At 44.7% G+C, this 22,748-nt stretch overlaps 1 protein-coding gene across 3 annotated transcripts in view; it reads right to left on the reverse strand.

The window, feature by feature from the left end:
* The window catches only part of TENT4A (terminal nucleotidyltransferase 4A), a 547,459-nt gene that overhangs the window by 384,356 nt on the left and 140,355 nt on the right, over positions 1–22,748 (reverse strand). For 2 of the 3 annotated variants that reach the window (XM_033929743.1, XM_033929741.1), the window contains exon 5: positions 1,736–1,843. The exons of the other annotated variant lie outside the window; for it this stretch is intronic. In XM_033929743.1, coding sequence (XP_033785634.1) covers positions 1,736–1,843 — 108 coding nt within the window. The remainder of the gene's footprint in view (positions 1–1,735; positions 1,844–22,748) is intronic. 3 annotated transcript variants of the gene reach the window in all.

Genomic DNA, 22,748 nt, shown 5'->3' on the forward strand with positions numbered 1-22,748 from the left:
TCGTTGGGGGGGAGGGGGGTTTGCGTCGAGGGCAGGAGGGCCTGGGATCCCTCCTGCCCGTAATGTAGTGCGGGGTGGGGTTAGGGGGTCGCCGTGGCCTGGAGGATTTGGGCTCCCTCCTGGCCCGATATTGTTGGGGAGTCGGCGGTCCTTCGGGGGGAGGGATGTATCGGACGTCGGGGGGGGGGGGCATCAGGCTTTCAGGATGGGGACAGACCTTCAAGGGGGGACAGTGCACGGAAGTCAGAGGGGGTGAACGGAGAGTCGGGACAGCACACGGAAAGTCAGGGCAGGCGAAAGGAGCGTCGGGCAGCATGCGCGGTATACCCGTGAGCGCGGTATACCAAAGTTTTTGTACATATCATCATGATTTCTGCGCGCTATACCCGTGTGCGCGTTTTATACGGGTGCGCGTTATTTGCGTGAAAATACGGTACTTGGTGAGAAAAGTATGGATTTATCCAAGTACTGGATCGTGGGAATGGATTAGACACCTTGTATATAGAATCCGGAAGGGACATACCAGAATTGGCACTGATTATAATATAACTTATCATAGTAAGTGTCAAAAACCGCTGAGAAGCAAAGCTCGTTTCAGCTATTTATGGATACTCAGCAGCTGATAGTCTAAGTGCAATTAATACTTTAAATATAAATGCAGCAACTCCTTTTTAATTTAAGATTATTTGTTTTTAAACAAGACACTAGGCCAAGTGGGCAAAATTTAGTTCACCATACAGCTCTCTGTTCAGAGGAACAATGGGATATACCTAGCAACTAGACTCATTGGCATAGTAACTGGGGTGCAGTCCCCCCTGGGCACGGTCTTCCTAAGGGTGTGGCAGTACCCCTCCTCCTTTTCAACTCTCCCACTCGCTCACCTGCTCCTCTCTTTGGCATGCACACCCCTTGCCTTCCCTCATACCTTTTTAGCGCTCTGACATCGCTTCCAGAACCCGCAATCACACCGGAGAAGTTTAAAAGGTAAAGGAAAGGGGGCACATATGAGCAGCAGGGGGAGGGGTGCCACCGCCCCAGGCACCACTCACCCTTACTATGTCACTGACCAGACTTAAGACTCATGATGGCAGGGCTTTAATGAGTAAACGCTATTGCTATAATGAATGGCCGAAAACTGAGCACGATATAAATAGGACAAACTCTCAAGGTGGTTGAGAATAAAGGAACTAGTTCTAACAGAAAAGACATTTAAGGGGCAGCAGAACATCATTCTGTTGAGGGAGGGAACAAGTTACACACCCTAACTCACACCCCAAAAGCCACACAAATCCTCCTTTGTGTCCTCTTGCTCTCCTCCTCCTTCCCCTCCTATCCATGGACTTTCTCCTTCCTTCCACCTCTCCCTCCCAGCAATGTCTTTATTTCTTTACCTCCCTAACACTAAAATCAGTAGAACAGGAATTAGGGGCCAGCTAGTGCATGGTCGAACATCTGCACATGCTCAAAACCTGCTGGCTATTACCCTCTCCAAACTACCCATTTCAGAGAGGCCAGAAACCAAGGATCCAGCAGCAGCTACTTGCAGAGTTTCTGCAGTTCTGCCAATTAGAATCACCACTCTGACAAAGGTAAGGCAGGAAACCCATTTCGGGGTAGGGGGCAGGGAAGGAGAGTTGAAAAATTTTAGGGGTACTATGGCACTCCCAGTTCCAACAGCTATGAGATATCCAATGAGTAGTACAAAAATGCTGAATTCTAAATTGAAAAAATATACCTTCATGTAGTCTTTAATAAGTTGTGCTGCCTTCACACCAGTTTCTACATTAAAACTGATGTCAACTTTCACTTCTGTCTCCTGATCAGTAAGTTTTATTATTGGTACCTAAAAAAAAAAAAAACACAAAAAAACAAACAAATGTATGAAGATGCCATATGAAGAATGTGATTAAGTTAAAATGTATAACCACAGAAGAGAAGCTTTACTTTTGTTAAAAGAAAAAGCATAAATTTTGTAAAGTTCTGAAATTTATGAGGATTATCACAATGTGATAGCATTATCATACATATGTTAACAGTCGCAATATCATGGGGTAAGAGAAACAGAAACATGATGGCAGATAAAGGCCAAATGCCCATCTAGTCTGCCCATTTGCAGTAATCTCTTTCTCTCTCTGAGAGATCCCTATCCAAGGCCCTCTTGAATTCAGATAGAGTCTGTCTCAATCACCTCTTCCAGAAGACTATTCCATGCATCTACTACTCTTTCTGTAAAAAAATATTTCCTTAGATTACTCTGGAGTCGATCACCTCTTAACTTCATCCTATGCCCCCTCATTGCAGTTTCCTTTCAAATGAAAGACTCGACTCATGCACATTTACATTACATAGATATTTAAATGTCTATCATATCTCCCCTCTCCCGCCTTTCCTTCAAAGTGTACATATTGAGATCTTTAAGTCTGACCCATACGCCATATGATGAAGACCACGCACCATTTTAGTAGCCTTCCTCTGGACCGACTCCATCCTTTTTGTATCTTTTTGAAGATGCGGCTTCCAGAATTATATACATACAATCACACCCAAGTCCCGCTCTTTTGTCGTGCACATAAGCTCTTCACTCCCTAAACTGTACTGTTCCCTCGGGTTTCTACAGCCCAAATACATGACCTTGTATTTATTGGCATTAAAATTTTAGCTGCCAAATTTCAGACCATTTTTCAAGCTTCGCCAGGTCTTTCTTCATGTTATTTACACAATCAGACGTGTCTACTCTATTGCAGATTTTGGTATCATCCACAAAGAGGCAAATCTTACCCGACAACCCTTCAGCAATATCGTTTATTAAAATGTTAAAAAGAACAGGCCCATGAACAGAACCTTGAGACACACCACTGGTAACATCCCTTTCCTCAGAGCGATCTCCATTGATCACTACCCTCTGTCGCCTTCCACTCAACCAGTTCCTGACCCAGCCCGTCACTTTGGGACCCATCCTGAGGGCACTGTTTATTTATTAGACATCTGTGTGGAACACTGTCAAAGACTTTGCTAAAATCTAAATACACCACATCTAGCACACATCCTCTATCCAATTCTCTGGTCACCCAGTCAAAGAAATTGATCAGATTTGTCTGACAGGACCTACCTCTAGTGAATCCATGTTGTCTCCGGTCCTATAATCTACAGGATTCCAGAAACTTCATCATTCTCTGTTTAAAAAGTGTTTCCATTAATTTGCTTACCAAAGAAGTCAGACTTACCGGCCAGTAATTCCCTACTTCTTCCTTACTTCCACTTTTGTAGAGAGGGACCACATCCACCCTTCTCCAGTCCTCCGGTACCACTCCTGACTCTAGAGACTCATTGAAAAAGTCAGTCAGCGACCTACCAGAACTTCCCTAAGTTCATTCAGCACCCTCGGATATACACCATCTGGCCACATCGCTTTGTCTAACTTTATTTTAGCTAGCTCCTCATGAACACAATCAGGGTCTATTACTCCTCCATCCCTATTCACGTTTGTCTTGCCTGATCCTGATCCCGGCACTTCAGCCGTGAACAGAACAGAAATAGTCAAACCTCGGTTTGCGAGTGTTTTGCAAAACAGTTTGCAATTTTTAACTCGCAAAACGAGCATTGTCTCGATACATGAGCGCAATCCTGCCTGGATACTGATGGCTCAGCAGATTTCCCACCCCAACCCCCCCAAAGTCAGCAGTTGCAGTAAAATCTGTTTGGGAGAAGGATGAAAGCTAATGCAGTTGCACAACCAGTGCAAAGCCTATGTGTATATCTTATGCGCACAACTTCTCCCTCACACCAACCAGTTTTGGGGATGTTGGACGAATTGTCCATTACGAGTTTCCATTACTTCCTATGCGGAAATTCACTTTGAAATACGAGCACTTTGGATTACAAGCATGCTTCTGGAACAAATTATGCTCGCAAACCAAGGTATCACTGTATTTGTTAAGCAATTCAGCCTTTTCTTTATCAGCTTATACATATTCCTTCCCCTTGGAGTCTCACAATGCCACTTTTGCACTTCTTCCTATCACTAATATATCTAAAAAAAAAAATGTCTTTTCTCCCCGTTTCACCGTAACAGCTATTTTTTCTTCCATTTGCAACTTTACTTTCCTGACTACATGACCAGCCTCTTAGCTTTTCCAGATATTTTTGATGGAGGCAGAAAATAGAGAAGGAAGACCAGAGAAGAAAAGGGAAGAGAGAGCAGAGAACGATATCAGATCTGAGTGGAGGAAATGAGAAGAGAGAGATGCTAAAAACCACAGGGGGGAGGGAAGGACAGAGATGCCAGACCATGAGGGAAACAGAAGGAAGATGATGGATGCCAGACCAAATTTGGGGGGGGGGGGGCAGGAGGAGAGATGGCAGGGAAAGACAGATAATGAATGGAAGGAGCAGATGCTGGACTGAAGAGACAGAGAAGGTACGCCTTCACCTGGAATACTGCGTCCAGCACTGGTCACCGTACATGAAGAAGGACACGGTACTACTCGAAAGGGTCCAGAGAAGAGCGACTAAGATGGTTAAGGGGTTGGAGGAGCTGCCATACAGCGAAAGATTAGAGAAACTGGGCCTCTTCTCCCTCGAACAGAAGAGATTAAGAGGGGACATGATCAAAACATTCAAGATACTGAAGGGAATAGACTTGGTAGATAAAGACAGGTTATTCACCCTCTCCAAGGTAGGGAGAATGAGAGGGCACTCTCTAAAGTTAAAAAGAGATAGATTCCGTACAAACGTAAGGAAGTTCTTCACCCAGAGAGTGGCAGAAAGCTGGAACGCTCTTCCAGAGGCTGTTATAGGGGAAAACACCCTCCAAGGATTCAAGACAAAGTTAGACAAGTTCCTGCTGAACAAGAACGTGCGCTGGTAGGGCTAGTCTCAGTTAGGGTGCTGGTCTTAGATCAGAGGGCCGCCGCGTGAGCGGACTGCTGGGCATGATGGACCACTGGTCTAACCCAGCAGTGTCAATTCTTATGTTCTTAGGGCAGACGCTGGATGGAAGAGAGTGAAAAGGCAATGAAAGCAGAAACCAGAGACGATAAAAGGTAGAAAAAAATAATTTTATTTCTATCTTGCAATTCAAATATATCAGATTTGAAATATGTATCTTGCTAGACATAACTGGGGAGTGCAAAGCCCAGGCAGTGCTTCTTTAGTTTCCAGCTGGCTTAGGGCTCTCTCTGACCAGGGGGCAGTTGCCCTAGTTCCAGTGGCGTACCTAGGGTATTTGACACCCCCCCCATGTAAAAAAATATTTTTTGTAATGACCATGAAACGGAATAAATGGGCAGAATAGAAACAGGCAGTGAAATTTTTTTTTATTGAACTTCATATATTATATTACATTACAAGCTGCGCTGTTACAAACATATTCTGAAGGTCAATGCTAAGGTTAACAAAGTTTCCTTCCTTGGACCAGAAGGAGATACTGACAAACCACTGGAAGAGATCCCAAAACAACTACTCAGGAACAACACCCAAAGACCCATTCAGTGTGTGAACCAGTTGAGTGGAGTGGACTAATTAGGGGGTGGAAATGGGCCCGAAGTTTGCTCAGCAGAATTTTCCAGACCACCTCTTCCTCTCGACACATTGACACGCTGCCACCACCACTACCATTAGGAACATCTCACCGGGTAGGCCAGCAATGCTTATAAACTTTATAAAACACATTATTATATTTTCTTATAAAGCACATATTTTAATTGAACTCTCTGACATCCTCAGCCTTGCCATTCACAAAAATAGAAGGAAGAAAAGTTCCCATTTCCTGCTGTCTCATGTCCCCGGCCTATACAATATTTTTCTTCTGCAGACCCTTCAAAAGTCTGACCAAATCCTCGTTTCACTTGCATTATAAAGTACTGAGGATACCATCTCTCCCCAATCCCAGGTCCTAAAATCTAAGACAGTAACCATTATTCCAAACATAACATAACATAAATTATGTCTGAATTGTCATGACATCAGAAGTACATATGGAGTAGTTGCAGGTGATGCTTGGGACAGTTCTGATTGTGTTAATTCGGTTTTATGTGTTTTTTGAATAGAAGGGTTTTTATTTCTTTTTTGAAGGTTTTGTAGTCTGTGGTCAAGGTCAATAGGTTATAGAGTTGGGGGTCGAGTGTTGCAGCTCGAATGACTAGGAGGTTGTTGAACAGTTTTTTTCTTTTGACGTTTTTGGTTGGAGGGTGTGTGAATGATATGTGAGTTCTCCTATGTCTGGTTGAGGTGGATTGAATTATTTAGCTGAAGAAATTAGCTACCCCCCCATTCCACACACATTAATTCTCTTCCATTTTTGTTCCCATTATAAAAAAACACTGATAAGTTCCCAGAAAAAAAATACATTAAAATAAGAAGTGAAAACAAAGGCCCCTACAGATGAGAACATAACATAAGAATAGCCTAACTGGGTCAGACCAATGGTCCATCATGCCCAGTAGCCCATTCTCATGGTAGCCAATCCAGATCACTAATACCTGGTCAAAATCCAAAGAATAGCAACATTCCATACTACCGATCCAGGGCAAGCAGACACTTCCCCCTTGTCTTAATAACAGACTATGGACTTTTCCTCCAGGAATTTGTTCAAATCTTTCTTAAAACCAGCTACACTATCTGCTTTTACCATAACATCTGGCCACTTCATTTTTAAGTTTAGATCTTTCCTTCCAAACAGAGACCTTGCTAGATGTCAAATACAGCACAAGGTAACTTCACACGGACTTAGCTGTGCAGGAAATGTTTTTTTCTTTCGATCACTACATAGCCTAATGCCACACAAGCAGCGCTGTTACAAACATATTCTTTAGGTCAATGCTAAGGTTAACAAAGTTTCCTTCCTTCAACCACAAGGAGATACTGACAAACTACTGGAAGAGATCCCAAAACAACTACCCAGGCGCAACACCCAAAGACCCACTCAGTGTGTGAACCAGTTGAGTGGAGTGGACTAACTGGGGGGTGGAAATGGGCCTGGAGTTTGCTCAGCAGAATTTCCCAGACCACCTCTTCCTCTCAACACATTGACACGCTGCCTCCACCACTAGGAACACCTCACCGGGTAGGCCAGCAATGCTTATAAATTTTATAAAACACATTATTATATTTTCTTATAAAGCACATATTTTAACTGAACTCTGACATCCTAAGCCTTTCCATTCACAAAAATAGAAGGAAGAAAAATTCCCATTTCCTGCTGTCTCATGTCCCCGGCCTATACAATATTTTTCTTCTGCAGACCCTTCAAAAGTCTGACCAAATCCTCATTTCACTTGCATTATAAAGTACTGAGTATGCCATCTCTCCCCAATACCAGGTCCTAAAGTCTACGACAGTATCACAAACTAGTGCTGCCAGATTCAGGAAAAAAAATTTCGATTCAGCCTATTGAATTGGTTTATCGATTCGATTTTAATGCCCAATTGGGTGTTTTTTTCAAACATCCTGGTGGGTTTATTTTATAGCTTTTTCACCCCCCCCCCCCCCCTTTGGCTTCTCCTAACCACACTGGCACTGTGGTGTAAATAAAATAAAGAAACAAAAAGGACTTTTCCTCTCTGTTAAATCCTAGCTCACGTTTGCAGTCCAACACCAGCTCTGGCAGGATACACATTTCAAATCTGACATATTGTAATCACAAAACAGAAAATAAAATTAGTTTTTCTTTTGTTGTCTGGTTATTTTTCAAATCTTGTTGGTCCAAGGCTCTGGTTGTCTTCTGATAACTTGCTTGCCAGACTCCTTCTTCCTTCTTTTTGCATGCTAACCATCCATCTGCCAACTCTGTCCTCCCTGTTTCCCTTCCCTCCCTCGGATGTCTGGCATCTTTCCTTTATTTTGTCTCCCTCCACAGATCCACCTTTTCTTAACTACCCTTTCATCCAGCATCTCTCCCTCCTTCCCCACCACCCCAGGGTCCACCATCTCTCTCTTTCTTTTCCCAACTACCCTCCTAATCAGTATCTCTATTCCCCCATCCACAACATCCCTTGTGTTCAACTTCTCTCCCTTTCTGTTCCTACCCTCCCTAAAACCCATGGTCCATCATCTCTCTCCCTCTCCTCTATTTTCATACCCATTATTTCTTCCCACCCAAAGTCCTGCATATGCACGTCTCTTTGAACCCCTCCCCCTTCCCTCCGTGTACTTCTGCACCTGGGCCCCCTCCCCTGAAGGCCTGTCCCCCCTTAAAGGTCTGCATCCCACCCCTGAAAGCATCCCCCCCCCTTTAAGGCCTGCACCCCCCGAATGCCTGTCCCCCCCTTGAAAGCCTGCACCCCCTCTCAAAGGCCTGCACCCCCTCGAAGGCCTGCACCCCCCCATTGAAGGCCTGCACCCCTTCTTGAAGGCCTACACCCCCCTCGAAGGCCTGTCCCCCCCTTGAAGGCCTGCACCTCCCCTTGAAGGCCTGTACCCCCCTCGAAGGTCTGTCCCCCCCATTGAAGGCCTGCACCCCCCTCTTGAAGGCCTGTCCCCCCTTGAAGACCTGCACCCCCTCTCTAAGGCCTGTCCCCCCTTGAAGGCCTGCATCCCCCCTTGAAGGCCTGCACCCCCTCTCGAAGGCCTGCACCCCCTCTCGAAGGCCTGCACCCCCTCTCGAAGGCCTGCACCCCCTCTCGAAGGCCTGCACCCCCTCTCGAAGGCCTGCACCCCCCCTTGAAGGTCTGCACTCCCCCTCGAAGGCCTTTCCCCCCCCTCGAAGGCCTGCACCCCCCTCGAAGGCCTGCACCCCCCTCGAAGGCCTGCACCCCCCTTGAAGGTCTGCACCCCCCTTGAAGGTCTGCACTTCCCCTCGAAGGCCTGCACCCCCCTTGAAGGCCTGTCCCCCCCCCTTGAAGGCCTGCACCCCCCCTTGAAGGCCTGCACCCCCCCTTGAAGGCCTGCACCCCTCCTCGAGGGCCTGCCCCCCCCTTTGAAGGCCTGCACCCTCCCCCGAAGGCCTGTCCCCCCCCTTGAAGGCCTGCCTGCCTGTCCCTTCCTTGAAGGCCTGTCTCTCTGAAGGCGTCTCCTTTACCCCCCCCAAGGCCGGCCTGCCTGCCCGCCTGCCCGTCCCACCCTAAAGGCCTGCACCCCCCTCCGCAGGACCACTCGCCCTCCCACCACCTCGAAGGACCGCTCATCCACCCAGCTTGCCTGCACCATTTACCTGAAGCAGCCTGCAGCAAGATTGCGATCCCAGCGATCGTTGTGCTGCTTTGGCTCTGTTTCCTCTGCCGCGGTCCCGCCCCTCCTCTGACGTCAGAGGAGGGCGGGACCGTGGCGAAGGAAACAGCCGAAGCAGTGCAAAGATCGCTGGGATCGCGATCTTGCTGCAGGCTGCTGCAGGTAAATGGTGTGGGGAGGAATCCAGATGCGAGACGTCGGAGCTTAACCGGACGCAGGGGGGGGGGGGGGGGGTGAACCGGACCGGGAGCACACCCTCAGGGCTTGGCACCCGGGGCGGACCGCCACCCACGCCCCCCCCCCTTGGTACGCCACTCCCTAGTTCCACTCCCCTAACACCATTCCTGTCATGTGTGACTGTGGTATTCTGTTACATGAAATTTGTGTAGCATTCTGTAATAATTTGGCTTATTCAGTTTTCTTGATAGTAGAGGGGATATATGTGAAGGGGAGGGGAGACGGGTTTGTTGATCTTTGCCCTGTATTATTTGTATTTATAAAATGACAATTGTATAGAATATTGTTTCTTTTTATACATTAATAAAATATGTTCAATATAAAATAATAACTATTTGAGGCTTGTGCGGATAGGATCAGATGGTTTGTGGGACCAAGCTCGCGGGGACGGGGCAGCGATGGTTTTTAAAAAAAATTTCAGTCTTAGTAGTTTGCCGGTCCACGAAATAATTATTTTATTTCCGCCGGTCCATAGGTGTAAAAAGGTTGAAGAACACTGCATTAGAGCATATTTTGATGCTTCATCATTCAGAATTCTGGTACAATCCCTTATACTGAGCCAACTTGACTATTGTAATATAGCCTATCTGGCAATTTCCCAGAAGAACTTGCAACGATTACAATTGGTGCAAAATGCGGCGATCAAGCTGATTTTGGGTCTGAAGAAGTTCGACCATGTAACTCCTTCCTACCGACTCCTGCAATGGCTGCCAATGGAGGCACGTGTGAAGTTTAAATTTGGATGTTTATGCTTTAAGGTACTTTTTGGCCTAGACCGTTTCTCTTTCTCAACCAATCGACTTAAGAAAAGCTCAAACTTGAATTTTGTTTCTCCACTGGTAAAGGATGTAAATTTAAAAGACATCATCAACATCTCTTCTCTTATCAGGCAGCAAAGATCTGAAACAATTACTCATGCTTGCGAATACTTATGGGGAATTTAAGAGACACCTAAAATCATATTTGTTCCTAAAGTACTTAGGCAGCTACACTGAACAATCTTCCCCATAATAACTGACCGCTAAATCTTAACTGTTAGTACTATTCAATCTATAACTTTTAATCACTGTAAACCGCATAGAACTTCACGGTCCTGCAGTATATAAACTGTCATTATTATTATTATTCATGAACTATAAAAGCTTGGTAAGCCATAAATCAGAAATCAATGGGACTACTCTTGGGAGCTGATCCAAATTTCATATGCACCCCATATGGTATTATATCTATGTATCTGGTTTCGACGGAGAGCAATTAATTTTGACATTTGTTGTATAAATTGGACTTTAGACAGCAGCACTCGAAGCACCGAAAGATCTGGTTGTTTCCAAGCCGATGCCAAAACCAGTCACCCTGCTGTCATTATCAAATGTATCCACCTCTGCTGCTTAATTAGCAAGACATCTGGTCCTATATTCAACAAACAGCACTCCATAGTATTGGGTATCGAAATTCCTAGCAATGCATCAATAAAGAATATCACTCTATTCCAATATGTTTGTGCCTTTATACAATGCCACCATACATGTTCAAACGTACCTACTTCCTCACATCCTCTCCATTTATCCGATCCTTTCCCATATATAGCTCGCAGCCACACAGGAGTATAATACCAACAATAAAACATCTTATAACCATTTTCTATCATATTGCTAGCTATAGTGCCATAGAGAAGTGAAAGCATTATTTTAGACCATTCTTTATCAGTATAACAATTGCCAATTATCTTTTCCCAGCGACACCTATACTTCAGAGGAAAGTGAAGATGCTCCAATTTCCTTTACCATAGCCCTTCCTAAATTTGTTCAGCAATGACTTCTTTAAGGACCATTTTTCTAATAAAGCTTTCAATTTGTTTATAATAAAATTGATCTCTCGGTAAGAGACCATATTCTTCCACCAATACTTCAAGGGGGGTAATTTTCCCATCCTCCAATAATTGATCCAATGTTTTAAGACAGGGGTGCCCACACTTTTTGGGCTTGCGAGCTACTTTTAAAATGGCCAAGTCAAAATGATCTACCAACAATAAAATAAAATAAAAAAAAAAAACACAACGCACACTGTACGCATACAATTGTTAATTATCATTCCTATTCCAGGGTTTTTTCAAAGAGGTCAAAGCAGATGACTCTATGCACTGTCACCTCAGTAACAACCATACAAAAATAGACAAATACCTCCCTCCCTTTTTACTAAACCACGACAGCAGTTTTTAGCGCAGGGAGCTGCGCTGAATGCCCAGCACTGCTCTCGACACTCATAGGCTCCCTGCGCTAAAAACCTCTATTGCGGTTTAGTAAAAGGGGACCATATTGTAAAATATAGAGAGCAGATATAAATTCAGACACATTTTGATCACTAAATTTAAAATAAAATCATTTTTCCTACCTTGTCTGGTGATTTCATGAGTCTCTGGTTGTACTTTCTTCTTCTGACTGTGCATCAAATCTTTCTTTCAGCCTGTATGCTTCCTCTCCTCCACACCTCATTACACCCCCCCAACGTTTTCTTCTTCTCTCCCTGCTCTCTCTTTCTTTCTCTCTTCATGCCCCCTTTCTTTTTTTCTGTTTCTCTTCTTTCTTTCTGTCTCCCTGCCTGCCCTCTCCCAAGCCACTGCCACTGCCATCGGATAACAGGCCCCCAAAGCCGCCCGCCGCTAGCTAAGCTCTCCCTGCTTCGGGCCCACCAGCATTCCTCTCCCCGACGTCAATTCTGCCGTCGGAGAGGAAGTTCCGCTGACCAGAACTTCCTCTCCGACGGCAGAATTGACATCGGGGAGAGGAAGGCTGATCGGCCCAAGATCGACCTATTGGGAAAAATGCTGCCGGGTCCTGCCTTTGAGGAAACAGAAAGTAGGCAGGACCTGGCAGCAAGAAGAGCAAATCGCAAGCTTCACTGACCTGTCTCCCGCTTTAGCCCGCGAACGGGGCTCTAACATGTGCGTGCCGGCTTCCCTTCTCTCCCCCTCCCGGACATAACTTCCGGTTTCAGAGGGAAGTGAAGGGAAGCCGGTACAAGCACATGTAAGCCCCCGGAGCATAAGTTCTCCAAGCCGGTTTTTTTTTTTTTTTAAATGTTGAGCAGCGGAGGCAGCAGCAGAATTCAGGAGCAGGCCAGTCAGGAGGGGAAAAAAGAGAAGGGAAGAAGGGAACCCGCTCTGCGATCGACTGGGGTCGCCTGAGTGAGCGACCTGTCGATCGCGATTGACGCATTGGGCACCCCTGTTTTAAGACCTTTCCTACCCATGTGGAAAGGCCACATCAACCTCACCTGGAACAAAATTAGGCATATATATATATATATAATAGCTGCCCTCATTAAATAAATCTTATCTCCAAAACATTGCTTACGCACCTGGGTCCATAGATCAACAGTATGCCATATTATAGGGTTACACCTCTTAGCTATAGCAAGAAAGTTGTGAGTATTGAAACCAGAGTATTGCCCAAAGTGGGAATGTGCCCAATAGCTCTTGCTCCATACACACCCATGATTTTTCCTTATCCCATTTCCAGTTAATTAAGTAGCATAATTGGGTTGCTTTATAGTAGTATCGAAAATGTGGAACTGCCATTCCCCCCAACTTCCTAGGTTGATACATCATGACACGAGTTACCCTTGGCATCTTATATTGCCAAATATAAGCAGATATCTTTCGCTGTAAGTGAAGAAAAAATTTACTTGGCAGAGGGATCGGTAAGGCTGAAAAAAAGATACAATAGTCTCGGGAGCACCACCATCTTAATTGTTTGTACCCTGCCTAGCCAGGAGATATTAATATGTTTCCACCTCTCCATATCCTGCCAGATCACTTTCAAAAATGGGAGGATAATTAGCAATATACAGCATATCAGTTTGCTTAGTTAAATTAATTCCCAAATATCGTAATGATTGTTGAGCCCTTTTAAAGGAATAATTACTAGAAATCTATCTACGATCTAGATCTGATAGAATAAGATCCAAAATTTCTGACTTAGACATGTTTATCCGAAATCCTAACACCTGTCCATAAGCTGTCAGAGTTTCTACTACAGCTTTCAGCGAGGTGGGAGGATCTCAGATTGTAAAAAGGATGCCATCTGCAAATAGTAATATTTTTGTCTCCAAGCCACCACAGCTTATAACTATAATGTTTAAAGCTTGTCACACTGATTGAGCAAAAGGCTCCATAGCTAGTGCAAAGAGTACTGGTGACAGAGCACAACCTTGACAGGTCCCCCTCCCCAAAGTAAAACAGTCAGTATAGCTTCCATTAATATTAATTGAGGCCAAAGGATCTATATATAACAATCGAAAAGTGGAGAAAAGTTTCTGATATCGCCATCTTTTCTAACACTTGAAATAGATAGGGCCAATATACCCTATCAAATGCCTTCTCAGCGTCGATGCCCAGAATACGAGTCAAATCATGTCCACCAGCAGCTTGCCACAATATATGGCAAACTCTACAAATATTATCAAACGTCTAGCGGCCCCATACAAACCCAGATTGATCATCAACTATTAAATGGGGCATATATGCCTGTAAGCTTTTGGCTAAAATCTTAGTAAACAATTTATATTCCACATTTAACAGTGAGATAGGTCTATAGGAGGAGCAGGATGTTGTATCTTTACCTGGTTTTAATATCAAAGTTATACCAGCTAAATGCCAAGAGTAAGGCAATTCCTGTCTAAACTAAACTAAACTAAACCTTAAGTTTGTATATTGCATCATCTCCACAGAAGTAGAGCTCGACACGGTTCACAGGAATTACTAAAGAAAGGAACTCCAATGGGAAGAAGAAGGGCTTGATAAGAAGGAAAGAAAGAGGGGAGTGGTTACATTTTAGAGAAAAGCCACGTTTTCAAATGTTTTCTGAAGCGTTGGAGGGAGGTCGCATTCCGAAGAGGGGCAGATAAGCTGTTCCACAGCTCGGTGATCTTGAAGAGAAGGGATGTTCCAAGTTTTCCTGTATGGGATATGCCTTTTAAAGAGGGGAATGATAGTATGAATTTTTGAGTGGATCTGGTGGAGTTAGGATTCGCAGAGAGCCAAGCTAGTGGAAACAGGGGAGGAAGGATGCCGTGTAGAGACTTGAAGGTTAGGCAGGCGCATTTGTAGTGAACCCTGAGGAGAACTGGGAGCCAGTGAAGCTTAGATAGAAGCGGGGAGACGTGGTCGAATTTGCTTTTTGCGAAAATTAATTTAGCCGCGGTGTTCTGAATCCGCTGGAGTCCGAGAACACTTTTCTTTGTTAGGCTTAAGTAGATGGAGTTGCAGTAATCCAGTCTAGATAGAATAATGGATTGAACGAGGACAGCGAAGTGTTGTTGGTGGAAGCAGGATCTTACTTTCCTTAGCATGTGAAGATTGAAGAAGCATTTTTTTTACTAAGGAGTTGAGGTGATCGTTGAAGGACAGTGTAGAGTCGATGATGATTCCCAGAACTTTGTTTGAGTGCTCAAGCTGCAGTTTGGTGCCAGAGGACAGTGGGATGAGGGTGGGCAGCTGATCTAATTTTGGTCCTAGCCAAAGTAGTTTTGTTTTGGTCTCATTAAGTTTCATTTGAACGGTGAGAGCCCAGGATTGGAGATTCGTTATACAAGAAGAGATGTTATCAGAGAGGTTGGTGAGGTTGGAGTCGGTCTCGAGGAGGACAAGAATGTCGTCGGCGTAGGTGTAAAGTGTCTCAAAGGGGGAAAGTTTGAGGAGTTTCAGGGAGGACATATAAACATTGAAAAGAATCGGGGATAGAGGTGAACCCTGAGGAACTCCGCAAATAGGTTTCCAAGGGGAGGATGAGGTACTGTTCATGTTAACGAAGTAGGAGCGAGTACGTAAGAATTTTGAGAACCAATCTAAGACTGTGGAGTTTATGCCAATTTCAGAAAGTTGGAGGATTAGTATGCCATGATGGACAATGTCGAAGGCTGCAGAAAGATCAAATTGAAGAAGGACAGCAAACTTGTTGTAAGAGTGAAGATGTTGGACTTTTGAAATTAAAGAGGCCAAAAGGGATTCGGTGCTAAAGTTGGGTCTGAAGCCATGTTGGTAGGGTAGTAGAATGGAGAATCTCTCAAGGTAGGATGAGAGTTGGGTAACTATGATAGACTCCAGCATCTTGGTCAGGAGAGGAATGTTAGCTATTGGGCGATAGCTGGACGGTGTGGAAGAGGGGATAAGGCAATGTCTCCCATTTCTGCAAAAAATAGGCCTGAGAGTAGAGCGGAATTTATAAGTTTGGTGAGAGATGAGATGGCTTGTGTGGAATATTTTCATATAAGTAGGAGGGGAAAGGATCCAAGGAACAGTTGCAGGATTTTAACTTGAGGCAGAGTTTGGAGACCTGGGAATCGGAGACGAGATCGAAGGCGGTCCAGGATCTATCAGCTGGGATATGGTTGGCATCGGTTAGGTTAGGGTTGGAGGCGGCGAGCACCAGGGAGTTGTAAGAGGGTGTTGGAGGGAAGGAGCATCATAAGGTAGTGACTTTCTCATTGAAAAATTTTGCTAGTTCATCGGCAGATGGAGAGGATGGGAGTGTGGCAGAATTGTGTTTAAGTCTATCTACCAAAGTGTTAAAAAAGCGCAGCAAGGGTAGGGATCAGAGTTGTTCGAAATGTCTTATAAAATTTGGCTGTAAAGCCATCTAATCCGGGTGATTTTCCCACTGGCATATCTTTAATAGCCCAAGTTAGTTCTTCTGATGTAATAGGCAGGGATAGTTCAGTAGCTTCTCTAGGTATAAGACTAGGTTGATGTATAGGATCTAAATAGGAACAGATTTCCACTTCTTTCGGTATATGCTCAGGTTGATATAATTGTTGGTAATAATTAATAAAAGCTTGTTGAATATGGTCAGGGGTTGTACAGGCCCTGCAAACATGCAACCACATTGCAAAATTGTCTTTTTTTCAACTTATGGGCCAATATTCTACCCGCCCTATTATTTGTTTCAAAATATTCCTGGCGTAACCATTGGAGCTTAGTGCTACTTATCTCTAGGTCTAATTCCTTAAGATCTAACTTAAGTTATTGTAATTTTGCTTCTTTCTCAGGATATAAACTCCCACCCATACGGTTCCATTCTAATGCGTAAATCTGGTCTCTCAAGGCCCCAGTTTTAAGCATATGTGCCCTTCGGACATGTGCCCCTAGGCCAATAATTTTGCCCTGTATAATCACTTTTAAGCATTCCCAGAGGGTCTCTGAAGGAGTATCTCCAGTATCATTAAATTGTAAGCATTCCCCTAAGTCCTTACCCAGTTGTTGCAAGTGTGCAGAATCCAGCAAAAGACTATCATCCAAGCACCAATACTTCCTACCAGGTTGTATCACTAAATTAAAGCAAATTGGAGCATGATTAGACCACATCCTAGTTTCTATAGTGGAAGAGCTAACAATCTCCATCAAGTCTTTCCCCACCAGCCAGAGATCAATTCTAGAGTTTTGTTGCCCTTACAATTGCTCCTTTCAGTTTTGTCCATATTTCCACTCCTTCCAGACATTCCCAATCAGACAATAATTCCTTGACGTAAACCCCCATCCAAACAAAGTTAGTTTTTTAAAAGTCTAGAACCTTTACTTTTGAACGAGCCCTCTCTATACCTAATCTAATCTAATCTAAACCTTAAGTTTATATACCGCATCATCTCCATGAGAATGGAGCTCGACATGGTTTACAAGAACTTAAAATAGTGGGTAGAGAAGAAGAAAAAGGATTACATGAACTTATGTGTAGAAGGGGGGAGAGAAAGGGGGGAAGGATAGAGCTACAATTTGCTGAAAAGCCAGGTTTTCAGTTGTTTGCGGAATAACTGAAGAGAGCTCAGGTTCCGCAGCGGGGTGGTGAGGTCGTTCCAAAGACCTGTGATTTTGAAGAGAAGGGATTTTCCCAGTTTGCCTGAATAGTGGATGCCGCGTGGAGAGGGGAAGGCTAGTTTAAGCCTTTGGGCAGTTCTGGAGGAGTCGGGACTGGAGGAGTTGAAAGACAGTGGGATAAGAGGAGGCAGGATTCCGTGAATGATCTTGAAAGCCAGGCAGGAACATTTGAAATGGATTCTGGAGATTATTGGGAGCCAATGAAGTTTGGCAAGGAGTGGGGAAGCATGGTCAGACTTGCGTTTTGAGAAGATCAGTTTGGCTGCAGTATTCTGAATTAGCTGGAGTCTTAGAATACTTTTTTTTTGATAGATTTAAGTAGATGGCGTTGCAGTAATCTAGTTTGGAGAGGATGATGGATTGGACAAGGATGGCAAAGTGTTGTTGGCTGAAGTAGGATCAAGCTTTCCTCAGCATGTGAAGGCTGAAAAAGCATGATTTTGCCAAGGAGTTGAGGTGGTCATTGAGGGAGAGAGAGGAATCGATAGTGATACCAAGGACCTTGCATGAGAACTCGAGCTGTAGTGTATCACCTGTGGGTAGTGTGAAAAGTATGGGCAGGTGTTCGAATTTTGGGCCGAGCCAGAGTAGTTTTGTTTTAAATTCGTTTAGTTTCATCTGTACCGAGAGGGACCAGGCACGGAGTCTCATTATGCAAGCTGTAATGTTTTCGTGGAGGTTGGTGAGGTTCTGGTCAGTCTCAAGGAGGACAAGGATGTCATCTGCATAAGTGTAGATTGTTTCCAGGGGGGATATTTGAAAGAGTTTCAGGGAAGACATGTAGATGTTAAAGAGAATAGGGGAAAGGGGTGATCCTTGAGGGACACCACAAGATGGAGTCCAAGGAGTGGACATGGTGCCATTTGTGTTGACGGTGTAGGAACGGGAGTGTAAGAAGTTTGAGAACCACATTAGGACGGTGGAGTCGATTCCAATCTCGGAAAGTTGGTAAAGTAGTATGTCGTGATGGACGACATCTAAAGCAGCGGAAAGATCGAATTGTAGTAGGACAGCGAATTTGTTACGTGAGTGTAGTTGTACCTTTGAAATTAGGGAAACTAGGAGGGATTCAGTGCTAAAGCAGGGTCTGAAGCCATGTTGGTAGGGGTGAAGAATGGAGAATCTTTCGAGATAGGAGGAGAGCTGGGTAGCAACTATGGTTTCTAGAAGTTTGGTAAGTAGAGGGATATTTGCTATGGGACGGTAGTTTGATGGTAGGGAGGGGTCGAGATCGGCTTTTTTCAGAATAGGTGACAAGGCAATGTGGCCCATTTTTGTGGAGAACAAGCCTGATAGTAGAGCAGAGTTAATGAGTCTCGTAAGGGAGGAGATGGCCTGTGCAGGAATGTTTTCATAAAGGTGGGATGGGAAAGGATCTAAGATGCATTTGCAGGATTTCAGTCTGAGGCAGAGTTTAGAGATCTGGGGTTCAGATATGGGTTCAAATGTCATCCAGGATCTATCCGCTGGGATAGGGTTTGAGTCATTGGGAGGAAGAGAATTGTAAGAGACTGCTGAGGGGAAAGAGCTCCTTATGGTGGAAATCTTTTCATTGAAAAATTTGGCTAAGTCGTTTGCGGAAGGAGGGGAGAGGGGAGAGATGGAGTCGTTTTTTGAGGTTAAGTTTCGCCAGATGTAGAACAGGGTACTATTTTGATTTTTTGATCTGGTGATTTTATCTCCATAGAAATTCTTTCTTGCTTTTTTTAGTATTGTGTTATAGCACTTGATGTTGTCTCGCCAGGATTGTTTGTCTGAGGGGGATTTCGATTTTTTCCATTTCCGTTCCAGGGCTCGACAATTCTTTTTTAGTTCCCTGTGATATGGAAGGTACCAGGGGGCTTTGTGGGAGTGGGAGATAGATTTTGTAGATAAAGGGGCCAGAGCGTGGTAGGTAGTCCCGGAAAGGGTAACCCAATTATGCCAGTTGGACTCTGGGTCTGTGTGTTTAGGAGAAGGGGGAAGTTGGTTAAGAAATTGGGTCCAGAACAATTCGCTCGTGATTTTTTTGCGGTAGGTGATAGATTTTGTGGGCCGGGGTGGAGTACCTAGATGAGACATGAAAATGGGGAGGCAGAAAGAGCCTAGAAGGTGGTCAGACCACGGGACAAGGTCCCATCTTAACATTAAACTGTACCAGGCAGTGATCACTGGATGCCAGATGATCACCCACTGTACCATCAGAAACACTTTCCCCGTTTGTAAGCACTAAGTCCAGTAAGACCCCCATCCCGTGTGGGTTTCATCCCCAACTGCTGGAACAGTTCTCCTTGTAGAGAATCCAGAATCTCCCTACTTCTAGAAGACCCTGCAACTGGGATACCCCAATCAACATCCGGTATGTTAAAATCACTTATTAGCAAGATTTCCCCCTTTTTAGATATAGTCTGAATGTCTACTATTAAATCTCTATCTACTTCTTCCATCTGTGAAGGAGGCCTGTATATCACACCAATGTAAATATATTCACCATTCCCTCTTTCCAAATTTATCCACAGTGCCTCTTCTTTGCCCTGCAGATCCTGCAATTGTGTGGCTTTAATATGATCTTTAACATATAACGCTACTCCCCCCTTCTTTTCTTCCCTGAACAAATTATAGCCCGGTATAACTACATCCCAGTCATGGCTCTCTGTGAACCATGTCTTTGTGATCGCCACTATATCCAACTTCTCTTCTTCCATCACAGCTTCTAGATCCAGAATCTTGTTTCCCAAACTTCCAGCATTAGTATATAATGCTTTCCAGACATTGACCTCTTTTCCCAACCATATACAGCAGTCTTGCAAACTTTTTCGAGCAAGGGCACACTAAACCTAGTGTCCTCAGCTCAAGACACCCGGAAGTGTGCTGGCTTAGGAGTGATGACATTTACACACATACGTGATGTCAGCATGCTGCCGTCAGTGTATGCGCAAAGGCCCTTCAAATGGACCTTGCGCTGAGAGAAGGACCTGTGCTGGAGAGAAGGGCCAGCAGAGAGGTGTCCTGTAGACAGTCAGCCGGAGCCGGCACCTCTCCTCTTCCCCAGTGTACCACAGCACACCAGAAATCTCAGGAGGCACACAGATTGTGATACACTGGTGTAGAGGTATTAAGTGATTTACTTAGCTGAGGGCTTATACTCATCCGGGAGCTTTGATCTCCCTGTCCCATCACTTCTAGTTTAAAGCTCTCTTCAGTAGATTAGCCAGTCTACTGGCGAAGACACTTCTTCCCTTCTTTGATAGATGCACACCATCCCTGCTCAGCAGCCCTTGGAAAATCATCCCATGATCCAAGAAGCCAAAATGCTCTCGATGCCACCATCCACATAGCCACGCATTCATCTCCAAGATGTGAGCTTCTCTGCCCTGGCCTTTACCCTCAACAGTTTTCAATCCTTAACCCTACTCCTCTGCACTCCAACCCAGCCAGCTGATTAACCATTCCCCTTAACTGTATCTATGACATCTTGTTTGTCTGTCTTGCCTGTTTAGATTGTAAGCTCTTTTGAGCAGGGACTGTTTTCTTACACTTTATGACTCTTATGCAGTGCTGCGTGCATCTGGTAGCAACATAGAAATAATTAGTAGTAGTAGTAGTAGTAGACAGGGAGGATGGACGAAAATACCACCTATGCACCTGACTGCTTCATCTTCTCTCCCAGAGCCACAAAGTAATTTTTGACACATTCGCAGGGGAACCTGGCAGTATCATTAGTGCCAATGTGGATAAGCAGCATCGGATAGTAGTAATCAGGCTTGAGTCTCTGCAAGCTCTCCGTAGCATCTTGGATTCTAGCACCAGGCAGACAGCATACCTCTCATAACATGTCTGGTCTGCAGATGGATGCTTCTGTACCCCTCAGAAGGGAATTGCCAACTACCACTTCCTTATGCCTCCTAGTAGTTACAGATACAGTAATTTGGGGGATTTCAAGCTTTGGTCCTTCCTCTCCTTGGGTGCTCTCATCTCCTCCACATCCAGGACAGCATACCGGTACTTCAGTTCAAGGGTGGGGGAGTCACAGTACCAATCTTGCAGTGTTCCATAAACTGAGTCCAGCTGCCCTCCCTGAGCAAAGCCTCTTCTTCCCCACTGCTGGAAATCTTTGACGCCTTATGAACCATTTCATCGATGTACCTCTCATTCTCATGGATGCTTCTCAGACTTGCTACCTCCTCTCTCAGTTCTTTTACTTCCTTTATGAGGGATTCAAGCTAAAGATAGCCTGTACATGGAACTACTCCCTCTGCCTGGGTAACATTTTCTATATGCACAGAGACAAAAGTTGTAACCTGAGCTGCAACTTTGGTGATACGATGTTTCCCAGCCATACTGTGGTGCAGAAGTACCGTATTTTCACGCAGATAACGCGCACCCGTGTATAACGCGCACACGGGTATAGCGCGCAGAAACCACGATTTTATGTATAAAAACTTTTGTATACCGCTAACCACTACCTTTTGAAGTCTACCGTGTAGCCAGTCCCTAACCCATGCAGTTAGTGTGTCCCCTAATCCCAGCGATTTCAGCTTGTTCAATAACCTGCGGTGTGGGACGCTATCAAAAGCTTTGCTGAAGTCCAAATATATCACGTCCAGAGACTCCCCGGCATCCAGTTGTCTAGTTACCCAGTCAAAGAAGCCAATCAGATTAGATTGGCAGGACCTGCCCTTGGTAAATCCGTGTTGGTGGGGATCACGTAGGTTTTCTTCGTCCAGGATTGTGTCAAGTTTCTGCTTGATCAATGTTTCCATAAGCTTGCTCACTATGGATGTGAGACTCACTGGTCTGTAATTTGCCGTCTCTGTCCTGCAGCCTTTTGTTTGTAATGTAATGTAACCCTCTATTGCCTATTGTCCAGAGTCAAAGGGAGCTGCAGTGAGGGGGTGGGTTTTAATTGAAATACAGTGCTAAAAATTAAAATAATAATAAGAACAGCTAGCTATACGAGAGGCCGCTGGAGAGTTCTCGGTCCAATCAAGAAAAGAATGATGTGGAGCATGAAACTATGCAAGTTATTCCACACTTTTCTTGACACTTAATTTCATATCATTGAAGCAAAAAGTGTGGAATACTTGTAGGTTTAGTGGCTTCACATCATTCTTGACAGAGACTTACAAGATCATGAAGGGCATGGAAAAAGTGGAGAGGGACAGATTCTTCAAAAGTTCGAAAACTACAAGAACGAGAGGGCATTCGGAAAAATTAAGAGGGGGCAGATTCAGAACCAATGCTAGGAAGTTCTTCTTCACCCAAAGGGTGGTGGACACCTGGAATGCGCTTCCAGAGGGTGTGATAAGACAGAGTTCAGTTTTGGAGTTCAAGAAGGAAAAGGGGATAGAAGGGTATAGATAGAGGATTACTATACAGGTCCTGGACCTGATGGCCCACCGCTTGAGCGGACTGCTGGGCATGATGGACCTCTGGTCTGACCCAGCAGAGGCACTGCTTATGTTCTTATGTTATGTCTTTTAACCAATTTGAAACGGAA

This window comes from Geotrypetes seraphini, chromosome 2 (assembly GCF_902459505.1).
Source record: "Geotrypetes seraphini chromosome 2, aGeoSer1.1, whole genome shotgun sequence".
NCBI classification, from domain to species: domain Eukaryota; kingdom Metazoa; phylum Chordata; class Amphibia; order Gymnophiona; family Dermophiidae; genus Geotrypetes; species Geotrypetes seraphini.